The sequence below is a fragment of the Pongo abelii genome, chromosome 16 (assembly GCF_028885655.2).
Source record: "Pongo abelii isolate AG06213 chromosome 16, NHGRI_mPonAbe1-v2.0_pri, whole genome shotgun sequence".
NCBI classification, from domain to species: Eukaryota; Metazoa; Chordata; class Mammalia; order Primates; family Hominidae; genus Pongo; species Pongo abelii.
The window spans coordinates 55,041,966-55,064,965 of record NC_072001.2 but is presented as its reverse complement, the minus strand read 5'-3'; the positions used below and the strand labels follow the sequence as shown (position 1 = coordinate 55,064,965).

At 45.3% G+C, this 23,000-nt stretch overlaps 1 protein-coding gene and 1 pseudogene across 2 annotated transcripts; one reads left to right on the top strand and one right to left on the bottom strand.

Moving 5' to 3' along the window:
* The first annotated feature begins 5,036 nt into the window (after positions 1 to 5,036).
* BCL2L10 (BCL2 like 10) lies at positions 5,037 to 8,529 on the top strand. 2 transcript variants are annotated; one of them, XM_002825465.4, is made up of 2 exons: positions 5,037 to 5,574; positions 7,825 to 8,529. In XM_002825465.4, the coding sequence occupies exons 1-2, from the start codon at positions 5,086 to 5,088 to the stop codon at positions 7,948 to 7,950; spliced, it is 615 nt and encodes a 204-aa protein (XP_002825511.3). In that variant the 5' UTR covers positions 5,037 to 5,085; the 3' UTR covers positions 7,951 to 8,529. The 2 variants fall into 2 exon arrangements, with proteins under 2 accessions (XP_002825511.3, XP_024088542.2); XM_024232774.2 differs by having other exon boundaries at positions 5,086 to 5,643; positions 7,824 to 8,339.
* Positions 8,530 to 22,026: 13,497 nt separating this feature from the next.
* Positions 22,027 to 22,514, bottom strand: LOC100446395 (small ribosomal subunit protein uS15-like; annotated as a pseudogene).
* Between the last annotated feature and the right edge of the window lie 486 nt (positions 22,515 to 23,000).

Here is a 23,000-nt window from a genome sequence, read left to right as displayed (position 1 = left end):
GAATCTTGTCTCTGTGGATCCTTTGTGAGGATTTCAATGCTAAACCACTTGCCCTCTCATCCGTGACCGGAGAGAATTGGGTCACTCTTCCGGACATGCCACAGACTCCTGCTTCTAGACAGGACTTGGCTGGAGCCAGGCTGGCCTTCAGGGTTGGTCAGTCTCCACAGGGGACTCTGGCCTCTCGTGGGCTGCCGCAGGGCCAACCCCAGTGAAAGAAATGAAATGACTGAATATGTTCGTGTCATTAGAAAAAGGATGCAGCGGGGGGCAGGGGGAGGAGTTGGTTAATGGAATCAAATTTGCAGCAAGATGGGAGTCTAGTGTTTGGCGGCACTGTAGGGTGACAACAATAATTTAGTGTGTATTTTCAAGTAGCTAGAAGAGAGAATTTTGAATGTTCCTGTCAACCTAAATAACAAAGACAGGCTCTCTAAAAGAAAAAGATATTTAATCAAAAGTAGGGCATTGCAACAGGAATATGTGTGCTGTAGTAAACTGTGTGCATATTCCAGGAGGTAAAGAAAAACAAAGGTGGCTAGGCACGGTGGCACACGCCTGTAATCCCAGCACTTTGGGAGGCCGAGGCGGGCGGATCACGAGGTCAGGAGATCGAGACCGTCCTGGCTAACACGGTGAAACCCTGTCTCTACTAAAAATAAAAAAAATTAAAAATAAAAAAAAATTAGCTGGGCATGGTGGCAGGCGCCTGTAGTCCCAGCTGCTCGGGAGGCTGGGGCAGGAGAATGGCATGAACCCGGGAGGTGGAGCTTGCAGTGAGCCCAGATGGCACCACTGCACTCCAGCCTGGGCGATAGAGTGAGACTCTGACTCAAAAAAAAAAGAAAAAAAAAAAGAAAAACAAAGGTTTTTAAAGGAAAAAATGAGGAGGATTACATAATGGTTTTGAAATAATTATCCTTGGCTACAAATATCAGTAACAAAGGTCACACCAGTCTGAGGTTGGACAGGCAGTTGCTAGGCAGATGTCCTTGCAGAAGTAATTTTTGTGTGAGGTTGCAGCAGCCTGTGTGCAAGGTTGTAATTTTTGCAGAATCTTTTGTGATCATTTTTGGTATTAGGCATACAAGCATGAGAATCCCCTCTTCATGGCCTCCCCAGCTCTATTTGTCACGGTTTGTTTTTTTAAAACACTAGTGACTCTATTTGAATTCTAACAACTTTCACACTCCCAACACAAATAAATGATAGACATTTAAGGGATTAATATGCTAATTACCCTGATCATTACACATTGTATACATGTATCAAAATAACACCCCGTACCCCATAAATATGTACAATTATGTGTCAATTAAAAATAATTATTTTTAAAAACAGAACCAGAAAAAAAGATGCAGACCCTCTCGTAAGGAGATGGGATCAGGAGTGATTCCATGGTTAATTTAACCCACATAAACAACTAATCGTAAGTATGGTATGAGTGTTTACATGTAAAGACTGTGACAACAGGAAATGTCTGTCTTTGAACCCAAGGTTATCTAACCAGCACACCAATGGTGAAAGATTAACTTTGTCAGAAACCAGGAACCATGAAGCAGAGGTCACTGTTTCCAACCTGTGTGTTTTCCACGGTAATTGGCAGCCTCCCACTCCTAAGTTTATACCCAAGGGAAATTAAAACATATGTCCACACAGAAATTTGAATGCAAATGTTCATAGCAGCATTACTCATAATAGCCCAAAGTTGAAACAGCCCCAATGTTCCACAGTGGATGAATCGATGAACAAAATATGGTGCATCCACACAATGGAATACAAAGAAAGCGTGGACACATGCTACAACATGGATGAACCTTGAAAATATCGTGCCAGGGGAAAGAAACCAGAGACAAAGAGCCACATGTTGTAGGATTCCATGTATATGAAATGTCCTAATAAGCAAACTCATAAAGACAAAAAGCAGATTAGTGGTCACTTAGGGCTGGGGTGAGGAGGGACGGTTAGTGGGCACTGAGTTTCTCTGGGGGGAACTGAATTAGATGGTGGTGATTGCGCAATTCTGTGAATGGACTAAAAACCACTGGATTGTAAGAGGGTGAATTTTATGGTATATGAATTACATCTCAATAAAGCTGTTACTTAAAACATATGTGGAAAAAATAATAAGCAGTCACTAGCTATTCTCAATAAAACAGAAACCACATAGGTAAGACCAATATTGTCACATTTTGGTTTTGGCTGAGAATGGGGCAAGTAAGCATAGTCACCCTTGCCAGAGGATGTACCATTTACAAATAAATGTTTCTCTGGAATGACAACCTTTTACTATGTGCCAGGTACTGTACTAAGCACTTTGTAAATACCAATTCATGTAATCCTTGTGACAGCCCCGTTTTGCCCCATTTTTAGATAGGGAGATTCAGATTAGGAGAGTTGAGTAACTTGCCCATAGCTGCACAGCTTCCAAGTTGCAGAGACAGGATTTTCACCGAGTCTTATCACAAACTGCCTCATATTGTGTGGACTGGAAATTCTATGTTGAGGTTAATTTATTCATTTGTTGTTTAGTTCTCTTCATCATTGTTGAGTTACCAATGGCAGTTCCAGAGGATTTATCATTTACCCCAAAGCTACTGCAAATCTAAGAAAAAACAATGTTCTTGCTGCTAAAGTTTAATGTACAAAAAGTTAAAATCATGACTGTCTTGCAAATAAAACATGAACATGTATGCAAGCTTTTAACTCACTGATTAATAAGGGAACCAGTAAGATGTCAAAACCAGTTCAAATGGGAATTTGATGTACAGAAATTTATATTCTAACAAAATTTATTTAGTTCACTGTAACAAATCATTTGCTTTGGCAGATTAGGCACTCAGCAGAAGCATCAGCCAGCTCAGCCTTTGGAGGGAGAATTCCGTGTTGTTGGACCCATACATATCCTCTGTCCCTGCCGCCAAGAGCTCTTTGTTCATCGGCCCATTGAGCAGACACCACAGCAGCTGCATAGAGAGGCTGGCTGACAGCCACAGAGCATGTAATTCTGTCCATCTGATTCAGGGTCTTCTCTGCAGTGGATGCCCTTTGGTGGGCATTCACGTGAGATGCACATATCTTCAGTCTGCCCATTCAGAGGGATTCAGCTACATATCTCTTTCCAAGATTTTCTTGTCACCAATCTTCCAGTCCTGTTCTTTTTAAGGCCCTGACCATCCAGCTAAACCATCAGCGACTGTCCATGAATTAATGTAGGTCTGTATTCTGGCCATCTCTCGCTCCAGACATAGTGGACAGCCTTGAATTTCTGCCCAATGGAAGGATTCTCCTTCACCACTGCCCTTCACAGTCACCCCTGAGTGAGTGTGAGTGAATGCTGCAGCTGTTCTCTTTCATGTGGTACCAGCACATCATATAGACCCATCTATAATCCAGGCTGGAGGTTTTTCTCCCTCAGTCAACTGGACATAGGCAGCATCCTAAGAAGTCATAGGTGTAGAATGAGGGAGAGGAGGCAAAGCAACAGGAGTTGATGTTGGAAGAGTCTGAGCCGCCTGCTCATACAATTTACTTACACCTTCTGAACCTGCCTGGGCTGTTTCTAATACGCCATTTCCATTTGATGATAGGTGGCTGCTGTATACATCCAATTTTATGGCTACGTTGGTCAGATGACATCCAGTTCATGATGGGAGCTCAGGCTTCATGGTCAGGCATGCTACTCTATCAAGGCCTAGTAGCAAGGCAGAACCCGCTTCTCAAAAGGAGAGTAGTTATCTCCAGAAGAGGTTCTAGATTTACTTTAGAATACTAGAGGTCTGTACTCTCTCCTGTTAGTGCTTGCCAGAGGCTCCATACAGCATCCCTGTTGGACAAAGTCCCACTGGATCTGTTGGATCACAAGACCCAAGTGGTAGGGCAGCTTTACTGCAGCCTGAACCTTCTGCAGAGTGTTCTCTTATTCTGCTCCTCAATCCACCAGCCTGTCAATTGGGTTGAAATAGCACAAACACAGTATATGTTGCCTTTGAAGTCCAAAATGGCTTACTGTCCTAGGCTGTGTCCCCCCAAAATTCATATGTTGAAATCCTAACCCCCCAGTGTGATGGTATTCAGAGATGGGGCCTTTGGGAGGTATTAGATCACAAAGGTGGAGCCCTTATGAATGAGATTATTGTCCTTATAAAAGAGACCCCGGAAAGCTACTTCACACCTACTGCAATGTGAGGACACAGTAAGAAGCCTGCTATCTATGAACCAGGAAGCAGGTCCTTACAAGACACAGAACCTGCCAGGGCCTCAATCTTGGACTTTTTAGCTAACAAAACTGTGAGAAATAAATGCCTTTATTTATAAGCCACCCAGTCTATGGCATTCTGCTATAGCAGCCTGGACAGACTAAGACAGCTGCCAAGTGCCATGCCTCTTTTGTAGTGATGCAAGATGCAGCAACTCATCTTTCACCCTGGGAGGGCTATTTCAACATGCTCCAGACCCCTGAACCCCCAGAAATATCACTCCTAGTATCCATTCTGCATCAGTCTGGATTCAATCAGGAGAAAGAAGCCACGGAGTAATATGAACTGAGAAAGTTTAATATAAATATTAGATAGCTGGGCGCGGTGGCTCACGCCTATAATCCCAGCACTTTGGGAGGCCGAGGCGGGCGGATCACGAGGTCAGGAGACCGAGACCATCCTGGCTAACACGGTGAAACCCCGTTTCCACTAAACAATACAAAAAAATTAGCCGGGTATGGTGGCGGGCTGTAGTCCCAGCTACTCGGGAGGCTGAGGCAGGAGAACGGCGTGAACCTGGGAGGCGGAGCTTGCAGTGAACCGAGATCGCGCCACTGGAGCTCAATAACCCCAGAGTCTCACAGAGCACCTGATTGCTACGCAAACACGTGCGCACCACCAGGCCTTGCCTTGGGGACTGGAACAGGTGCAGGTGGGATTCCCATCAAAGGCTCTTCTCTCAATCCTGAAAAACAATATACCTGGGGCCTGGGGCCTGGGGCCGGGGGCCGGGGGCCGGGGCGGGGCACGGCAGCCCTACCCTGGGGGAGGCGCGGCCGGGCCAAGAAAACCAGCGAAGGCCCGGGCTCCCAGCAGAGGCCGGACCATGGTTGACCAGTTGCGGGAGCGCACTATCACGGCCGACCTGCTGAGGGAGCGCACCGAGCGGCTGCTGGCCGACTACCTGGGGTGCTGCGCCCGGGAACCCGGCACCCCAGAGCCGACGCCGTCCACGCCCGAGGCCGCCGTGCTGCGCTCCGCGGCCGCCAGGTTACGGCAGCTCCACCGGTCCTTCTTCTCCGCCTACCTCGGCTACCCCGGGAACCGCGTCGAACTGGTGGCGCTGATGGCGGATTCCGTGCTCTCCGACAGCCCCAGCCCCACCTGGGGCAGAGTGGTGACGCTCGTGACCTTCGCAGGGACGCTGCTGGAGAGAGGGCCGCTGGTGACCGCCCGGTGGAAGAAGTGGGGCTTCCAGCCGCGGCTAAAGGAGCAGGAGGGCGACGTCGCCCGGGACTGCCAGCGCCTGGTGGCCTTGCTGAGCTCGCGGCTCGTGGGGCAGCACCGCGCCTGGCTGCAGGCTCAGGGCGGCTGGGTGAGCACGCGGCGGACACCGGGACACGGGGCGGGACGGGCAGCCGGGAAGCGCCCACGAGGCTGGCACGATGAGGAACCCACCGCGCCAGGCCCCTGGAACGAGGTTTCGTGAAAGCAGAAAGGCTCGTTTCAGCGGGCCTAGAACGTTCGGTGTGAAGTTTGGGGTTTCTCCTCCCCTGGCAGAAAGGCCTGCAGAAATCGGCCTTGTTAGACGGCTATGAACCGTTCCGAAGCAGCTGCGCAGGCTTAGGTCTGCTCACTTGGACCTTGCCCTGACCTTAGCCGTCGGGGGCTTTAAGGGGGGCACCTACGTTAGGTCTGAACGCTTTGCTCCTATAGAAATCCCCAACCAGTGAAGTCAGCAATGGCGGGGCCCGGCCAGGTGGGATGTTTTTCTCCTTTGCCTATTAAATGCGCCTTTGGAGAGACTCAGACCCATTGATCACAACCCCCAGGCCTCTCAGCCTGGCCAGAGAGATTGTGGAGTGTGGTGGTCGCCCAGTGGTGGTGCTGACCCAAGGTTCCTTAACTTCTAGTCCACTGCACCCAGTCCTCGGTGAGAACGTTCTAGGCCCCTGGCTTTCAGCTGCAAGCCTTCATCTCTGTGGTCAAGGTTAGAGGGACAGGCCCTTGCCCTGCAGCTGATGATCAAGGAAAGCCACCTGGAGGTGAGCCCACCGCATGCCTCTGGGGCTCTGAGCTAGACCCCATTTCTTTCCCCACCACCTTATTGGCATTGATTCAATGACTGAAGTGGCCCGTGTTATCAGATACCTATAGCCAAACTATTAAAACTGGCAAGTTTTTTGATCCGAAATGTAGCCTCCTGGGGGCAGTTTCCATTTAGACCTTTTTCTTTTTTTTTTTTTTTTCTTTTTTTCTTTGAGGCGGAGTCTCGCCCTGTGGCCAGGCTGGAGTGCAGTGGTGGATCCCAGCTCACTGCAACCTCTGCCTCCCGGGTTCAAGGATTCTCCTGTCTCAGCCTCCGGAGTAGCTGGGACTACAGGCGCACCCCACCACACCTGGCTGTGTGTGTGTGTGTGTGTGTTTTCAGTAGAGATGGGCTTTCACCATGTTGGCCAGGATCTCGATCTCTTGACCTTGTGATCTGTCTGCCTCAGCCTCCCAAAGTGCTGGGATTACAGGCGTGAGCCACCTCACCTGGCCCCCATTTAGACTTTCTATAGTGACAAGTTGGGTTCTATCTGAGAAGGGAAAGGGAGTGGGAGGTGTGTTAGCATGAACTCTTGCCTTGTTCATAATGTTAGTGTTGGTCTTCAACCCTCTGGGCCGGTGAACTCCCTTCAGCTGCGTGTCTAGGAGCCTCACCTGAGCCCTGTCTCAACACGGCATCTGGCCCCTTGGGGCTCTCTGTACCTGAAGAAGAGATTAGAATTGGAAAGGGGCCATTGAAGGCTTTTTTTTTGTTTTTGGCTAATCACTGTTGACTAAAGAATAATCTCTTAACACCAAGGAGCTGAAATTCTTGGCTGGGTGCAGTGGCTCGCACCTGTAATCCCAGCACTTTGGGAGGCCAAGGCAGGTGGATCACCTGAGCCCAGGAGTTCAAGACTAGCCTGACCAACATGGTGAAACCCCCTCTCTACTAAAAATACAAAATTAGCCGAGCATGGTGGCGGGTGCATGTAATCCCAACTACTAGGGAGGCTGAGCCAGGAGAATCGCTTGAACCCAGGAGGTGGAGATTGCAGTGAGTTGAGATCTTGCCATTGCACTCCAGCCTGGGCACCAAGAGCGAAACTCTGTCTCAAAAAAAAAAAGCTGAAATTCTCAAATTGGATAAACATCGTTCACCCTTGTCTCTGCCCATTGCAGTTAAAATGCCACAGCCTGGAGTTCAATTCCCTTCCTAAATGGGGTTGGTGCTTGCTGTAGTCTCAGGTGATAACTTTTCCATCTAGTGACTTGACAGTTTCCCAAAGGGCATCTCTTCTTTGCTCAGAAAAGAGCATAATAAGCTGCCTTCCTCTTGGTTTTGAGTCAAGATATGAGTGTTCCTGCACCAAGTGACAAAGTTAAATGGTTGCTTCTGTTCACTCTGTTAGACTTACCAATCCTCACTCCTCACGGGCTCCTCATTACTGGATGTGTATTGGTCAGAATTTCCTTTCCTTTTACTTTTTAAATCCAAACTTTACTTTGCTGTTTAATCTGGAAGTTCCTGCGTGTTTTGAGTGAGGTTCTCAGCATCATGAGGCGATCTAACTTTTCTCTCTCCCCACTGTAGGATGGCTTTTGTCACTTCTTCAGGACCCCCCTTCCGCTGGCTTTTTGGAGAAAACAGCTGGTCCAGGCTTTTCTGTCATGCTTGTTAACAACAGCCTTCATTTATCTCTGGACACGATTATTATGAGTTTTAAAACTTTTAACCCGCTTCTACCTGCCCAACTGTGACCAACTAAATGACAGATGTGTGAGAACAAGAACTGAGGGAAAGCACCTTCCCCCACCCCAGACGTTTTTACCTGAACGCATACAAGGAGTCCTGACGTGGTGATTTGGCCAGTGTTTTAACTTGTGACAAGTACTCAGGTGTGAGGACAAGAATGCAAATGGCTCTTCCTTGAGTGAAAGAAATGGGGAGTCTAGAGCCTCATTATGCCAAAGAATTGCAGAAGAAACTGCATTCCATTAAATGGGAAATACGGTGCTATTTGCTAAAACTTGGATAAGAGTGCGAACCTCTCATCTCTCCACAACTTCATGTGCTGCTGTCTAATTTTAATCATGGCCACAGCTGGGCAAAATAATCCCCAAAGTAGAAAAAGTCCCAGTTTTTAACAAAGAATGTAATGTTAAAATCGCTTATAAGGAATTCTTTGAAACCAAATCCTTTGAAATCTAATTCCTGGGACTTCTAGGTTTTTATAGTTAACATACTAATTTCTTCAACAAATTGTTAACTTCAAAGATTTAATAAATTTGTACATTTTAAGAAAAAACTTAGTTGTCTTTCCTAATTCAATAAGCGTTCATTCTTAGGAGTAAGTAGAATTGAGGACAATTTGTTTTTATTGTCTCCTTAAATATACATGTAACAGTGCTTGACTTTTTTTTCCCCCAACACTTAACACACAAGCTCAAAGTCCCTCCTTCCTCTCCCGCTTCCATTCTGCAAACTATCACCCACCTGCAAGGTGGTTAACAGCGTGATTCCCTGCAGGCCTTTCTGTTCATTATTATACTTGCATTTTATAAAACTTAACTGGATCTGCTCTTTTGACTTAATCTTATGAGGTCTTTCTCTCCAGAACATGCAGCTCTGCCTCACTGTTTGGACTGTTGCAGTGCATTCTTCATTATCACAGGATATGCTGATTTAATTACCTTTTCACTGCTGTGTATTTCAGGGTGTTTCTCCTTTTGGGGCTACTAGAAACATTGCATGGAATTTTTTGTGCATAGCCTTGCACACATACAATTACATTGGTAAAAGAATCTTAGAATGAGAATATAGAGAATCTAGTCCCAATGGATATGTATTAAAATTTGGCTACTCGCAAGTTATTACTCAAAATAGGCTCAACCAGTCCAAACTTACATCAGGGCATGAGAGTGCTTAGTTCTTCACTCTTGGCAGTGTTGTTGTTGTTGTTGTTTTTTTTTAACTTGCTCTGTTGCCCAGGCTGGAGTGCAGTGGCAAGATCTCAGCTCACTGCAACTTCTGCCTCCCGGGTTCAAGTGATTCTTGTGCCTCAGCCTCCCGAGTAGTTGGGATTATGGGTGTCCGCCGCCATGCCCAGCTAATGTTTGCATCTTTAGTAGAGATGGGGTTTCACCACATTGGCCAAGCTGGTCTCAAACTCCTGACCTCAAGTGATCTGACCCCCTCAGCTTCCCAAAGATCTGGAGTTACAGGCATGAGCCACCGTGCCTGGCTAGATCACTCTAAATGTTTGCCTTTATGGCTTCAGGGTTTGGGGCCTTCTTGAGGAATCTCCTTATTCCAAGAGTATAAAAAGTATACTATGTCCTTTGTCACGAATCCATTCTAAATTTCTTTTAGTGTAATATGAAGTAGGGCTCATTTCTTGAAGAGCTGGGGTAGATATTTCAGCATTATTCATTGACAGTACTTTTTTCCCCTGCTGATTTGAATACATGCTCTATTCTGTTCTATTGACATCTTTTCATCTACTAATAGCACTCTCTCAACTGCTATGTGTTCCCAGTACATTTGAATATCTGATGGGATGAGTCTAATCCCTTCCGCTCTTCTTCAGAAAAATACTTGGCTCTTTTAGTAGTGTAAGGTGAATTTTTTAAAAATCAGCTTATTAAAAATCCCTTCAGGGACCCGGCTCAGTGGCCTGGAATCCCAGCACTTTGAGGGGCTGAGGTGGGCGGATCACTTGAGGTCAAGAGTTCAAGACCAGCCTGGCCAACATGGCAGAACCCCATCTCTACTAAAAATACAAAAATTAGCTAGGCATGGTGGCACGCACCTGTGATCCCAGCTACTCCAGAGGCTGAGGAAGGAGAATTGCTTGAACCTGGGAGGCAAAGGTTGCAGTGAGCCAAGATTGCACCACTGCACTCCAGCCTGGGCGATAGAGCAGGATTCCATCTCAAAGAATCCATTCAGGTCAAGTGTGGTAGTTCACACCTATAATCCCAGCACTTTCGGAGTCCAAGGCTGTGGGATCACTTGAGTCCAGGAGTTTGAGACCAGACTGGGCAAGATCGTGAAACTGTCTTTAGGAAAAAAATTTTTAAATTAGCCAGTCTGGTCTGAAGAAAAAACAGAATAAAGGAGGAACAAAAACCCAAAAATTAGCCAGGCATGGTGGTGCACACCCGTAGTCCCAGCTACTGAGGAGGCTAAGGCAGGAGAATTGTTTGAGCCCAGGAGGTTGAGGTTGCAGTGAGCCGAGATCACACCATGGCACTCCAGACTAGGTGACAGAATGAAAATGGATCAATTTAGAAATATATAGTATCTTTACAATATTGTCTTCCCTATTTTTGTTGTTGTTGTGTTTTGTTTTTTGAGACGGAGTTTCACCGTGTTGCCCAGGCTGGTCTTGAGCTCCTGAGCTCAAGCGATCCGCCCGCCTCGGCCTCCCAAAGTGCTGGAATTACAGGCATGAGCCACCACACCCGGCCTAATATTGCCTTCCCTTCTAAGAACATAAACTCCTGCTCCATTTATTCAGGTCTCTTATGGTTTTCTCTATATAGGTTCTATATAGATGTTTTCCAGCTCTTTGGCTTCTGTCGCTATTGGGAATGGACTCTGTAGAGGATGTCTGCCTTCCCCAAAGCCATGTCCTCTTGTGATGACAGCTCAGTTTTCCTGTGGGAACCTACCCATCCTCTGTTCTTAGACCATGTGGCTCTGGTGGGGTTGACTCCTCACTTCATTCCACCCCAAGATCGGGACTATGACCCAGATCTGGCCTAGAGAGCCGACCCCTAAGCAAAGCTGGCAGGAGTCGATGTTAGAGTTCCTGTAAACACTATCAGGTGACATTTCTTTTCCACTGGAGTATGGAGGGAATCTGCCTGGGGGAGAACACCGCACAGGATAGAGTCTAAAATTCGGAGGCGGGATGGGGTGTGGAGAAACAGTTCTGGTGACATTACTTAAATCTCACAATTTGGCTGTGCCTAAAGCTACTTGGGACTCAGATTTCCTTTTCTACTTTGTTGTTGAAAGTGAAACTCAATTCAGTCCCAAATCCGATTATCAATTTTTCCCTATTACATTTATTATTCGGTTATGGATGCCATAAAAAGAAACTTAATGTAGATTCTAAACTGGCTATTTAGAACTATCATTAGTGCTGTTTCTTTTTCAACACTTAAACTTTCTTTTTCTTAGATAATTGCATAGATTCATGAAGGGTAGTGATAACGTTCTCTATGTACCAGGAATTCCCTCAGTCGCTGGTCTATTGTTGGCCACCTTTTCTTCTGGCATTCTTTTTCACTTTAGCATTTGAAGAGGAAGAAGACATGGAAGCCTGGCCCAGACCACAGTTCAACCTAGACTCCCTCTAGACATACGTGGGTTTATCCTGCAGCAAGAACCCATCTCCTAACAGTGTGCTGAGCCGATGGCACAGTGGTGAGGCTTGCCAGGCTCAGGGAATGGTTTTGACTAGAATGGCTGCAAGAGGGAGTTATTTTTCTGACGTGATAATCACGTCATTGTTTTCTGGCGTGTGGATGCTTGTTCCACAAGCTAAATATTCTTGGCTCATAAGAGGAAGGATGATTAGCATGATGCAATGCTGATTGCTAGGACAATTTCAATTCTCTCAAGATACAGATTCTTACACCCTGAGATACCATTACCCATCAGCCTGGAAATCACAGGTCTGTCCACTTCAATAGCAGTTCTCAAGGGGTGGCAGTCGTGAAGTCTTGGAGCTCAGAGACTTTTGGCCTGAAACATGACTGTTTGTCTACTTTGAAAACTGTTGTCTTCTCTCAAGTTTTTCCTGCATTCCTGCCTTCTAGCACTTCCAGGTAAATGCTGTTTTGCTTCACTCATTTTTTTTTCCAGTTATACTTTCCCTATAACTTTGGAATCCTTCTGGACCTGCCTCCCTCATCTCCCTGCTGTTTTTCCCCACCAGCACCTGATCATTCCCAGGACATATTCTTTTTCTCTATTAATCAAAATGTCTTCCATTCTCCCTCTAGTATCCTCGGTGTTCAAATACTTACTAATGACCTTAGTAACAACCTTCATTATTGTTAATGGCCCACAGGTGCACAAAAATCACATTAATCATTAGTTCATAACATATTCCTAATTGCTTTATGCATGCTTTTTAAAATTTTTATTTATTTATTTATTTTATTTATTGAAATGGAGTCTCACTCTGTCTCCCAAGCTGGCGTACAGTGGTGCGATCTCAGCTCACTGCAACCTCCACCTCCAAGGTTCAAGTGATTCTCTCGCCTCAGCCTCCCGAGTAGCTGGGATTACAGGTGTGCACCCCCACGCCTGGCTCACTTTTTGTATTTTTAGTAGAGACAGGGTTTCACCATGTTGGCCAGGCTGGTCTCGAACTCCTGACCTCAGGTGATCCACCTACCTTGGACTCCCAAAGTGCTGGGATTACAGGTGTAAGCCACCGTGCCCGGCTCAAGCTTCCCAATTTTAAGTCCTGTAATGGTGACCCCCAACTTTCAGATATAGTTCAAATTGCTGAAATTAATTCACAAGGGCCTATGTGATCAATATTTTATTCAACTGTTTATTCTAAAAAAAAAAAAAAAGGGGATACATGTGCAGACTGTGCAGGCTTGTTACATAGGTATACGTGCGCATGGTGGTTTGCTGCCCCTATTGACCCATCCTCTAAGTTCCCTCCCCTCAACTCTCACCCTTATTCAAATTTCTGGTCTTACATCCTGCTATGCACAAACCACCCCACCACATGCTGTGCCTTCTCCTCCTCCAGGCTGGGAGGCGGAGGTTGCAGTAAGCCGAGATTGCACAACTGCACTCCAGCCTGGGCGACAGAGCAAGATTCCGTCTCTTCCCTGCTTCCATCTGCCTTTCTACCTACTGCATTAGTTTTGCAGCTGAATCCTGCTTGCTATTCAAATCTTCTCTTCTAGAAGTCCCCTTGGGAGGACCCTGTCCTGCACAACATCCTGTACTGTGTGCTCATTCATGGCTCAGACTGTAGCTCTTGACTTGTCTCACCCCATGTGAACCATAACGTCCTTGAGGGCAGCACTGTGTCCTATTTACTGCATTTGTATACCCAGTGCCTAGCAGTGTCTGGTATGGAATGGAGGAAGGGACCTATGGAATGAATCTGAGCACCCGTGCTAATTATACACTCCCAGGCTGGGTGAGGTGGCTTATGCCTGTAATCCTAGCACTTTGGGAGGCCGAGGCAGGAGGATCATTTGAGCCCCAGGGGTTTGATTGAGACCATCCTGGGCAACATAGTGAAACCCCATCTCTACCAGAAAAAAAAAAAAGAAAGAAAGAAAGAAAAAGAAAAATTAGCTGGGTGGCTAGGCGTGGTAGTTCATGCCTATAGTCCTAGCACTTTGGGAGGCCGAGCAAGGTGGATCACTTGTGCTCAGGAATTTGAGACCAGCCTGGGCAACATGGTAAAACCCTATCTTTACAAAAATTCAAAAATTAGCTGGGCATGGTGGCGCATGACTGTGGTCCCAGCTACTTGGGAGGCTGAGGTGGGAGATCGCTTGAGCTCAGGAAGTTGAGGCTGCACTGAGCTGAGATCGTGCCACTGCCCTCCAGCCTGGGTGACAGAGGAGATTCTGTCTCCAAAAAAAAAAAAAGAAACCAGCTAGGAGTGGTGGCACATACCTGTAGTCCCAGCTACTCAGGGGGCTGAGGTTGAAGGATCACTTGAGCCCAAGGAGGTTGAGGCTGCAGTGAGCCGTGAGCACACCACAGCACTGCAGCCTGGGCAACAGAGTGAGACTCTGTCTCAAAAAAAAAAAAAATCATATACTCCCATTTCCGCTTCTAAGCAAGCAGCTCTCTTGGGGCTGCTGTGGGCCCCTGTTCAGATGGTCACAGGAACATCCTTTCCTACTGATCATGCAGACCTGTCATGAACTGGCCCTGATTTCTGAGCTGTCTTACTAATGGTTATGACTCAGCCTCACTCCTGTGACCCACTGCCAACATTTGCATTCTGCCTGGGAACACATCCTTTCTTTGTACAAAACTAACACCAGGATGGGAATCAAATCTACAGTCTGGGTTTCAGAAGTAATTATTTACTTGATGGAGTTAAGGAGGTAAGAATAACATTAATACTGTTGACAACTACAAGTTCCCTGCCAGGCTGCCATCCTGGAAGTGAGGTGAAGAAAGTGTTTAGGGTGGAAGGAATGATAACTATCCAGTTTAGTTGAGGGGTCATGTAAGATAAGGACTGAGAAATAACCATTGGATTTAACAATGTGGAGGTCATTCATGATCTTAAGAAAAGCAATTTTGCTGGAATGGTAGCGGGGGAAAGCCTGAATGAAGTGGGTTCAAGAGAGTATGGGAGGAGAAAAATCAGAGTCAGCATGTAGAGAAACAATTTCAAGGATCATTATTATAGAAGGAAAGAAAGAATGTAATCGCTGGAGAGGAAATAAAATTGAGATGATTTTTAAAACCTTTTTTCATGTACATTTTCCAGCATACAAAAGAATAGAGGGAAAAATAAAATGAACCTACATGTACTCATTATGCAGTTTTTTGTTTGTTTTTTGAGAAGGGGTCTCACTCTATTGCCCAGGCTGGAGTGCAGTGGCGCAATCTCAGCTCACTGCAACCTCCGCCTCCCACGCTCAAGGGATTCTCGTGCCTCAGCATCCCGAGTAGCTGGGATTACAGGCTCCCGCCACCATGCCCAGCTAATTTTTGTATTTTTTTGTAGAGACAAGGGTCTCATTTTGTTGCCCAGGCTGGCCTCAAACTCCTGGGCTCAAGTGATCCACCTGCCTTGGCCTCCCAAAGTGCTGGGATTACAGACGCAAGACACTGCACCCAGCCAAGAGGGTTTTTTGTTTTGTTTTGTTTTCAGGGAGAATTAATAGCATTCATGAATGCAGATGGAAGTGATGCAAAAGATGGAGCATTTGATGATGCAGGCAGCAGAGGAGAGGAGATCTAGTGCTGTGAGGAGGAGGAGCCTTGAAGGTTCATCCACAATAAGACGACAGAGGCCAAGTACAGTTGACCCTTGAACAACACAGGTTTGAACTGTGTGGATCCACTTACAGGCAGATTTTTTCAACCAATTGCTGATGGAAAATACGGTATTCAAGGGATGTAAAACCTGAAAGGCTGATCTTTCGTCTACACTGGTTTCTGTAGGGCTCACTGTGGAACTTGAATATGTCTGGTTGGGGTATTTTGAGGGGTCCTGGAACCCATCCCCTGCAAATACAGAGGGATAACTGCATATGGACACAGATGCAAGGTATTGGGAGATGTAGAAGAGAGAGGGTGTGGACGTTCTGTTCAGATGGTTTTCATTTTCTCTGTGAAATAAGAAGCAAAGTTCTCATCTGAGAGCCAGGATGAGCCAGGCATTAGAGGTCTGAGGAGAAAAGAGGAACTGAGAGAGCAGGGGCTGAGTGCTAATTATCCACCACGCCATCCTTAAGATGAGGAAGAGGAGGGCAAGTCCATCAGCTTGGCTGCCATTAAAACACAGTACACAGGGAACATCTGGGGCATGTGGCGTGGAAGTGAAATCTCATCACCTCAGGGTTTGGGAATTTATCTTAACTTTGGATGTGATCTGAATGCCAAGTCACTGAAAATTTTATTTTTAAAGAATCAGCATTAATTAATGAGCCATTTCAAGGCCTAATAAGCTAGTTATTGCAAAGTTCTTTCCAGTGAGCATGAAAGGGGAGAAACTGCCTTTGCTCCTGTTTTATTCCTTGAGGTTCTGTTTTCTGATTTGAAAATTTGCAAAATCAGGTTGGGTGTGGTGTCTCACGCCTGTAATCCCAGCACTTTGGGAGGCCGGGGCGGGCGGATCATGAGGTCAGGAGTTCGAGACCAGCCTGGCCAATGTGGCAAAACCCCATCTCTACTAAAAATACAAAAGAAAAAAAAAATTTGCAAAATCAACTTGGAATTTTTCTGAACTGTTTGTTTCATAGTTAATTGGAAATAAAAGATTATTCAAAGTATACATGATTTTTCCTTTCTGTTTCCCTCCTTTACCTTTATCTCTGCTCTGTGTATTCCTGCCTCCTTTCATGAGGATCAGTAACTTATGATGGTTAATTAATATTTATTCATCATTGACTCTATGCTGAGTTCTACTTATTTGAGGAAACTGAGACCCAGAGGTTGAGTAACTTGCCAGAAGACATGTAGTTGGCAAGAGGACAGTTCTTGAACCAAAATCATCTGATTTCCAAGACAATTGTTTTAGCCATGACACTGTTTTTTGCTTTTGTTTTTCTTTTTGAGACAGGATCTTGCTCTGTCACCTAGGCTGGAGTGCAATGGTAGGATCACAGCTCAATGCAGCCTTGACCTCCTGGGCTTAAGGAATCCTCCTGCTTTGGCCTCCTGAGGAGCTGGGACCACAGGCACAGCCACATCCAGCTAATTTTTTAATTTTTCTTTTGTAGAGACGAGGTCTCACTATGTTGCCCAGGCTGGTTTCAAACCCCTGGGCTCAGGCAATCCTCCTGCCTTAGCTTCTCAAGGTGCTGGGATTACAAGCATGAGTCACCGCCCGGCCCTCAGCCATGACTCTGCGTCTGCCTGGTTCTTACCCAGAGGTTCCCCTCTGGGTTCCAGTCACAAGATGACATGCTGAAAGCAAACTAAGAAGACATGGCTGGCCTCCTGACCCTGCCTGTTCTCATCTCAGCCTTGCCACTTTTTAACTGAATGACATTGGCCAAATGTCATAAATTGTTTTAATACAGTGGCTGCCTCAGCATCCATTTTCAGGCCTGACCTAAGTTGTCTGAAGCCCAGTCTCACTGTATCACCTCTGGTCTGGGTAACACTTCCCCTCCCTGAGTGGTTGTTTGTAATGCGGCCCATTTGTTCTTCATCCCACTGACCCAGAACCCACACATCACACAGCTGCTGACCACGATCAAACCTAATGGCCAACACCAGACTCCTGTAAATAAGCTCTGCTTTGCACGTGTTCTTGTTGTATCAGCCAAGCCACACCCCCACGGGAAAGCCCCAGGACAAAGCTCCAGGCCCTTCCTCTGCTCTCTGGCTCCCCATGGCCTCCAGACTTCCCCTCGGGCTCCCTCCGCTCGCCGGACCTCTCTGGGATGTGTAAGTAAGAGATTTCTGTTCCTGCGTTTTGGTTTCGCCTCCTCCTTGTGCCTCACCTGACTGACACCCTAGAACCTACCCTTCCCCCTGGCCACAGCTCTCCTGGAGATTGGCTGGTTTCTGACCCCCTCCAAAGAGAGACCTCAAGACCAAATTAGAGAGACAGCTACATATATAAATCACAATACCACATTATTTAGCCTTCCTTAACTTCTGTAACCTCATCGGGAAAGTAAATGCCTATTAATATTTATCCCAGCACTTTGGGAGGCTGAGGCAGGCAGATCACGAGACCAAGAGATCGAGACCATCCTGGGCAACATGGTGAAACCCTATCTCTACAAAAAATACAAAAATTAGCTGGCGTGGTGGCGGGCACCTCTAGTCCCGGCTACTCTGGAGGCTGAGGCAGGAGAATCGCTTGAACCTGGGCGGCGGAGGTTGCAGTGAGCCGAGATTGGGCCGTTGCACTCCAGCCTGGCGACAGAGCGAGGCTCCGTCTCAAAAAACAAAACAAAAACAAAAACAAAAAGTTATAACATGAGTTTGTCTTGCAATCCAGAGCCAGGCCTATAACAAGTGCTAAATAAGTGTTACCTGAGACCATTGTTGTTCTTACCGCTCGTCAGTTTTGGGCAAGAGACTTCCCGTCTCTGAATATCGCCCGCCTTGTTTGTAGAATGAGCCTCTAATACTCCTTTGATTCACCTGATAGAGTTTTGGGAATCGCTGTACAATGTAAGGTATGCCCAGGGTGATCATGCGCCCTGATTTTGCCCTGTTAGAATGATAAACTATAAGGACACCCAAATTTCCCTTTTTCTGGTGGTCCCATGAACTCATATCTTCTTTTCTTACAACGATCACATTTGTCCTGGTGAGCTGCTATAAGCTATCTGCCTGTTTATTTGTGGGTACAGTACAGAGACTTTTTACTTCTTGTCAGTGCTGCTTTCCTACAGAAAAAGATTAATTCTAAGAAATAAGTCATGCAAGAGTTAAAAACAAAAATCAAAGATTCTTTTTAGGGAGAGAGGTATATAATATTCAGGTCACCAGAGATTAAAAATGTAGCACACGAGCTCAGTGGTGCCCAGTTCCATACAGTAATCAGATAGGCAGAAGTCGGCAAAAAGCGAGGACAAAGGAAAGGCTTTGGGTTGGGTTTTTTTTTTTTTTTTTTTTGAGATGGAGTCTCGCTCTGTCACCCAGGCTGGAGTGCAGTGGCACAATCTCGGCTCACTGCAAGCTCCGCCTCCTGGGTTCACGCCATTCTTCTGCCTCAGCCTCCCAAATAGCTAGGACCACAGGCGCCCGCCACCAAGCCCGGCTAATTTTTTTGTATTTTTAGTAGAAACGGGGTTTCACCATGTTAGCCAGGATGGTCTTGATCTCCTGACCTCGTGATCCGCCCGCCTCAGCCTCCCAAAGTGCTGGGATTACAGGCGTGAGCCGCCGCGCCCGGCCCCGGCTTGGGGTTTTGAGGGGAGGGGCTTGGTCTAAAGTCCTCGGCTCTTATTCCACCCAGAGGTTCACCTGGGCTTGGGCAGCAGAGCAGATGGGCGCCCCTCTGCGTCTCCGTTTGAAAGGTCCACCTGGCAACAGATGGTCTTTACAGCACCAGGAAACCATTTTCTTGCTTTGTCTTCAAAGCTCATTTTGGAATTAACTGTTACCTATAGAAGAATGACTCAGGCTTTAATAGTTGACTTTGGAAGAGGAGGGTATCTGCGTCTTTAGACACCTTGCACACAAGACTTTTGGTCTTTAAAAATGCTCAGATTTTTGTACTTTGAGAGGTAAGACCCCTTGATTTCAATATGGTTGAAAGTTAATTTCTTTTTAAATCAAAATCAGAAAGTTATCTGATTCCTCTGGGGAAAATGTACAAAGAGATCTGATAGTGTTCAGTAGTTGCGCAACCACTTACTTGGGTCTTTGGTCTTGAAGGTTTAAATTATCTGGACTTTAGCTTCCTCACAGTGGTTGCAAAGTTGAAATGCACTCATATATGAAAACTACCAGCTGTCATTAGTATTTCAAAATGGGAAGAAACTGGATTTTATTTTAAGACACTTTAGGAAACAAGTGTTGACCATTTCTATATTTGTGCCGTAACAAATACACCCAAATTCCCTAAAAAAAAAAAAAAAGATTCTTCCTCACTCAAGTATCATTAAGTACATCTAATAATGTACAAGGCAAATGGTTATTAGCAGTTTAAAAAAATGAATTGTCCTTTTATTCCTTATGTATTATTTAGTGGATATTTTATTTAGATTTCTGAACATGGAGGATGATACGTTTAAAGGTGGTGTTCTTGTAACCAGTTGTAAAGCTACTTAGTTGAATGAAATTTGAATTTCATGGTTGTGTTTTATCTTTACCCACTTTTCTGTAAGAGGCCTCCACTGGCCAAATTTGGGACAATGTGAGCATCAAATAGGTAATAGGAAAGGATTAGAACCCACTGATAGTTAAAAAAATAAAACCATGAGCCAATGCTAATATAAATAAGTGAACGAGGAAACCCTTTCTGCAAGGAGTCCTGGTTCCTTTTAGTGGCCAGTGGTATTAACATCTGAGCTGCATTTTACTTTCATACATCTGTATTCATTTGACCTTAACATTTTTGTTAGCAAGATTACATTTAATGAGATAAAACTTAGTGTTTTATCTTTATATTATCAATTTTATCAGAAAATTACTTGTATCAAATTTGATAATAGGAAATCAACTATTCATTTTTTGAATGTATTTGCAAATAATTGAATATATGTTTTAAAGCTTTAGTTTAAAGCATAAGTAGTGCTCATTTTTTTCAGTCGGATTATATCTTATCCTCCCTCTTCAAATTCTGTTGAAAAGATCTATTACAGCTCAATAATCAATAATAGCATTAACACACTGGAGGTGGGGGGTGCCATCAGCAATGTGGAATTTCCAGATTTAATGTCAATGGGAGTAAACTGACAATAGAACCCAGCTAGAGGGATCTCTAGCCCACTTCAGGCAATAAAAACCACCTCTCAAAAAAGTGAAATTTTTCTCTTACAAAATGATAGAACAATGCCAAGATGGGAAGCAGCAGTCCCCAGCAGTTGGCTGGGCCAGTCTTCCACCCCACACATCTTAGCTCTAGCTATTAACTGACCCCAAGGATCACCAGATATTGAAAGAAAACTAATTGCATGGGAGAAGTAACAGACTCAGCAGAAAGAATATTCTCAAGGATGCATAATCAAAGAAGAAACTAGAATGAAACTCTAAAGGAAACATGGATATCTCAGATTTGGAAGAATCTCCAGCCATTTTTTTTTTTAAATTTCTGTCATTACAGTTCTTGGAAATCAAACGTATTGCTGAAGTAAATTTGCTGGGCATTATTTTTTTCTTCTTTTTATCTTTTCTTTTTTTTTTTTTTTTTTTTGAGACAGAGTCCTGCTCTGTCACCCAGGCGGGAGTGCAGAAGCACGATCTCAGCTCACTGCAACCTTCACCTCCCGGGTTCAAGTGATTCTCCTGCGTGCCACCATACCCAGCTAATTTTTGTATTTTTGGTAGAGATGGGGTTTCACTATGTTGGCCAGGCTCGTCTCAAACTCCTGATCTCAGGTGATCTACCCGCCTCGGCCTCCCAAAGGGCTGGGATTACAGGTGTGAGCCACCGCACCCAGCCTGGGCATTACTTTTATAACAACTTTTTATTAAAGTATATGTTGGCCAGGCAATCCCAGCACTTTGGCGGGGCTGAGGTGGGCGGATCACCTGAGGTCAGGAGTTTGAAGCCAGCCCGGCCAACATGGTAAAACCCCACCTCTACTAAAAATACAAAAATTAGCTGGGCGTGGTGGCACGTACCTGTAATCCCAGCTACTCAGAAAGCTGAGACAGGAGAATTGCTTGGACCTGGGAGGTGGAGGTTGCAGTGAGCGGAGATCATGCCACTGCACTCCATCCTGGGTGATAGAGCGAGACTCTGTCTCAAAAAATAAAAATAAATAAAGTATCTTTTAAGGTGGTTTTTTCTTCCATGGTTTTTGCAATTTAAAAATTTAGATAAAATTTATATAACATAAAACCATTTTAAATTATACAACTCAATGATTTCTAATATATTAACAATGTTATGCAACCATCATTTTTAATTCCAGACATTTCTGTAATCTCATAAAGAAACCTCATACCCATTAGGAGTCACTCCCAATTTCTCCCTTCCCTCACCTCCTGGCAACCATTAACCTACTTTTTGTCTCTATGGATTTGCCTATTCTGGACATTGTATATCAATAGAATCAGACAACACATGGCTTTTCGTGTCTGACTTTTTTCATTTAACATAGTGTTTTCATGGTTTGTCCACATTGTGGCATATGTCTGTACTTGATTCTTTTTTTATGGCTGAGTAATACTACACTATTTGAATATACCAAACTTTGTTTATCCATTCATCAGCTGATGAACATTTGGGTTGTTTCACTTTTTGGCTATTACGAATAATGCTGATATGAACTTTAGGCTTTTGTGTGGACATGTTTTTAATTCCATCTAGGAGTGGAATTGCTGAGTCACATGGTAACTCTATGTTTAATGTTTTGAGAAACCACTAACCTGTTTTTCACAGTGGCTACATTATTGGTTTTTTTTGTTCTTGTTAAGCAATCATTTTATTGCTTGAGTACATAGACAAATTTATGCTACCAGGGCAGAGGCTGTAGATGATTCATATTTCCAATTGGGAGGGAGGACTGGCTTGGTCTTGTAATATGGAGCCAAGTGGTGAATCCGGCTCTCTATCAGAATCAGATGGAATTTAGCATCCTTATCCTTTCTGCTCCTCTCAAGATGCTTTTGAACAGCGACTGCTTTCTTAATTAAAGGTATAGATCTTCAGGGAGATCAGGAGCAAGTCCCTTAGACTTCAGATTTCTGAAGATTTTATTGCCTGTCACAAAACATACTTGTGCAACACTATGTGACTCTCTCAGGATCACACCAATTTGTGAAGGAGTCAGGCCCTTCTTGGCCACTTTGTAAATCTGCTCCTTCACATCGTCAGATGTCAACTTCAGCCAAGTGGGGATGCTGTGGCGATAGGGCAAAGCCAACTGGGACAGGCCCTTCCCAGGAGCATGCATGCGACCCATGATGGCAGCAGTCAGGCAGCGAAAATTGTGGCCGCATTATTAAACGTTCCCACCTGCAATGTAGGAGGGTTTCACCTCCTCCCATGTTTAAACCTCAGGATTCTCAAGGAGAAAGGGAAAGGACTCACCAGGCAAGACCTGGAGAAGAAACACCTGTGCCTTTAAAATAGAGAGGACTGGTGACTTCTGGCCACTTGGCTTTCCTGACACCACACGGCCACCCACCCTCTCTTGCCAACACCACAGCTGGAGGGCAGGGCAGCCGTCCTAGACTAGGTCAGAGGTCAGCTGCGATCCATCCTCCCTCTGCCTCTTACACAGCCAAATGGTGCTGCTTCTAACCCTCATCACTCAGCTGCTTCTTACCCTAAGGCCTCCATCTGGCACTGTTTGCCATCCAGCTGCTGTTCCAAGTTCTGCTCAAGTAGCTAACAGTGTCACGTTTCTAAACCATGCCTCTTGTAATATTTGAAACTCAAAGGAATT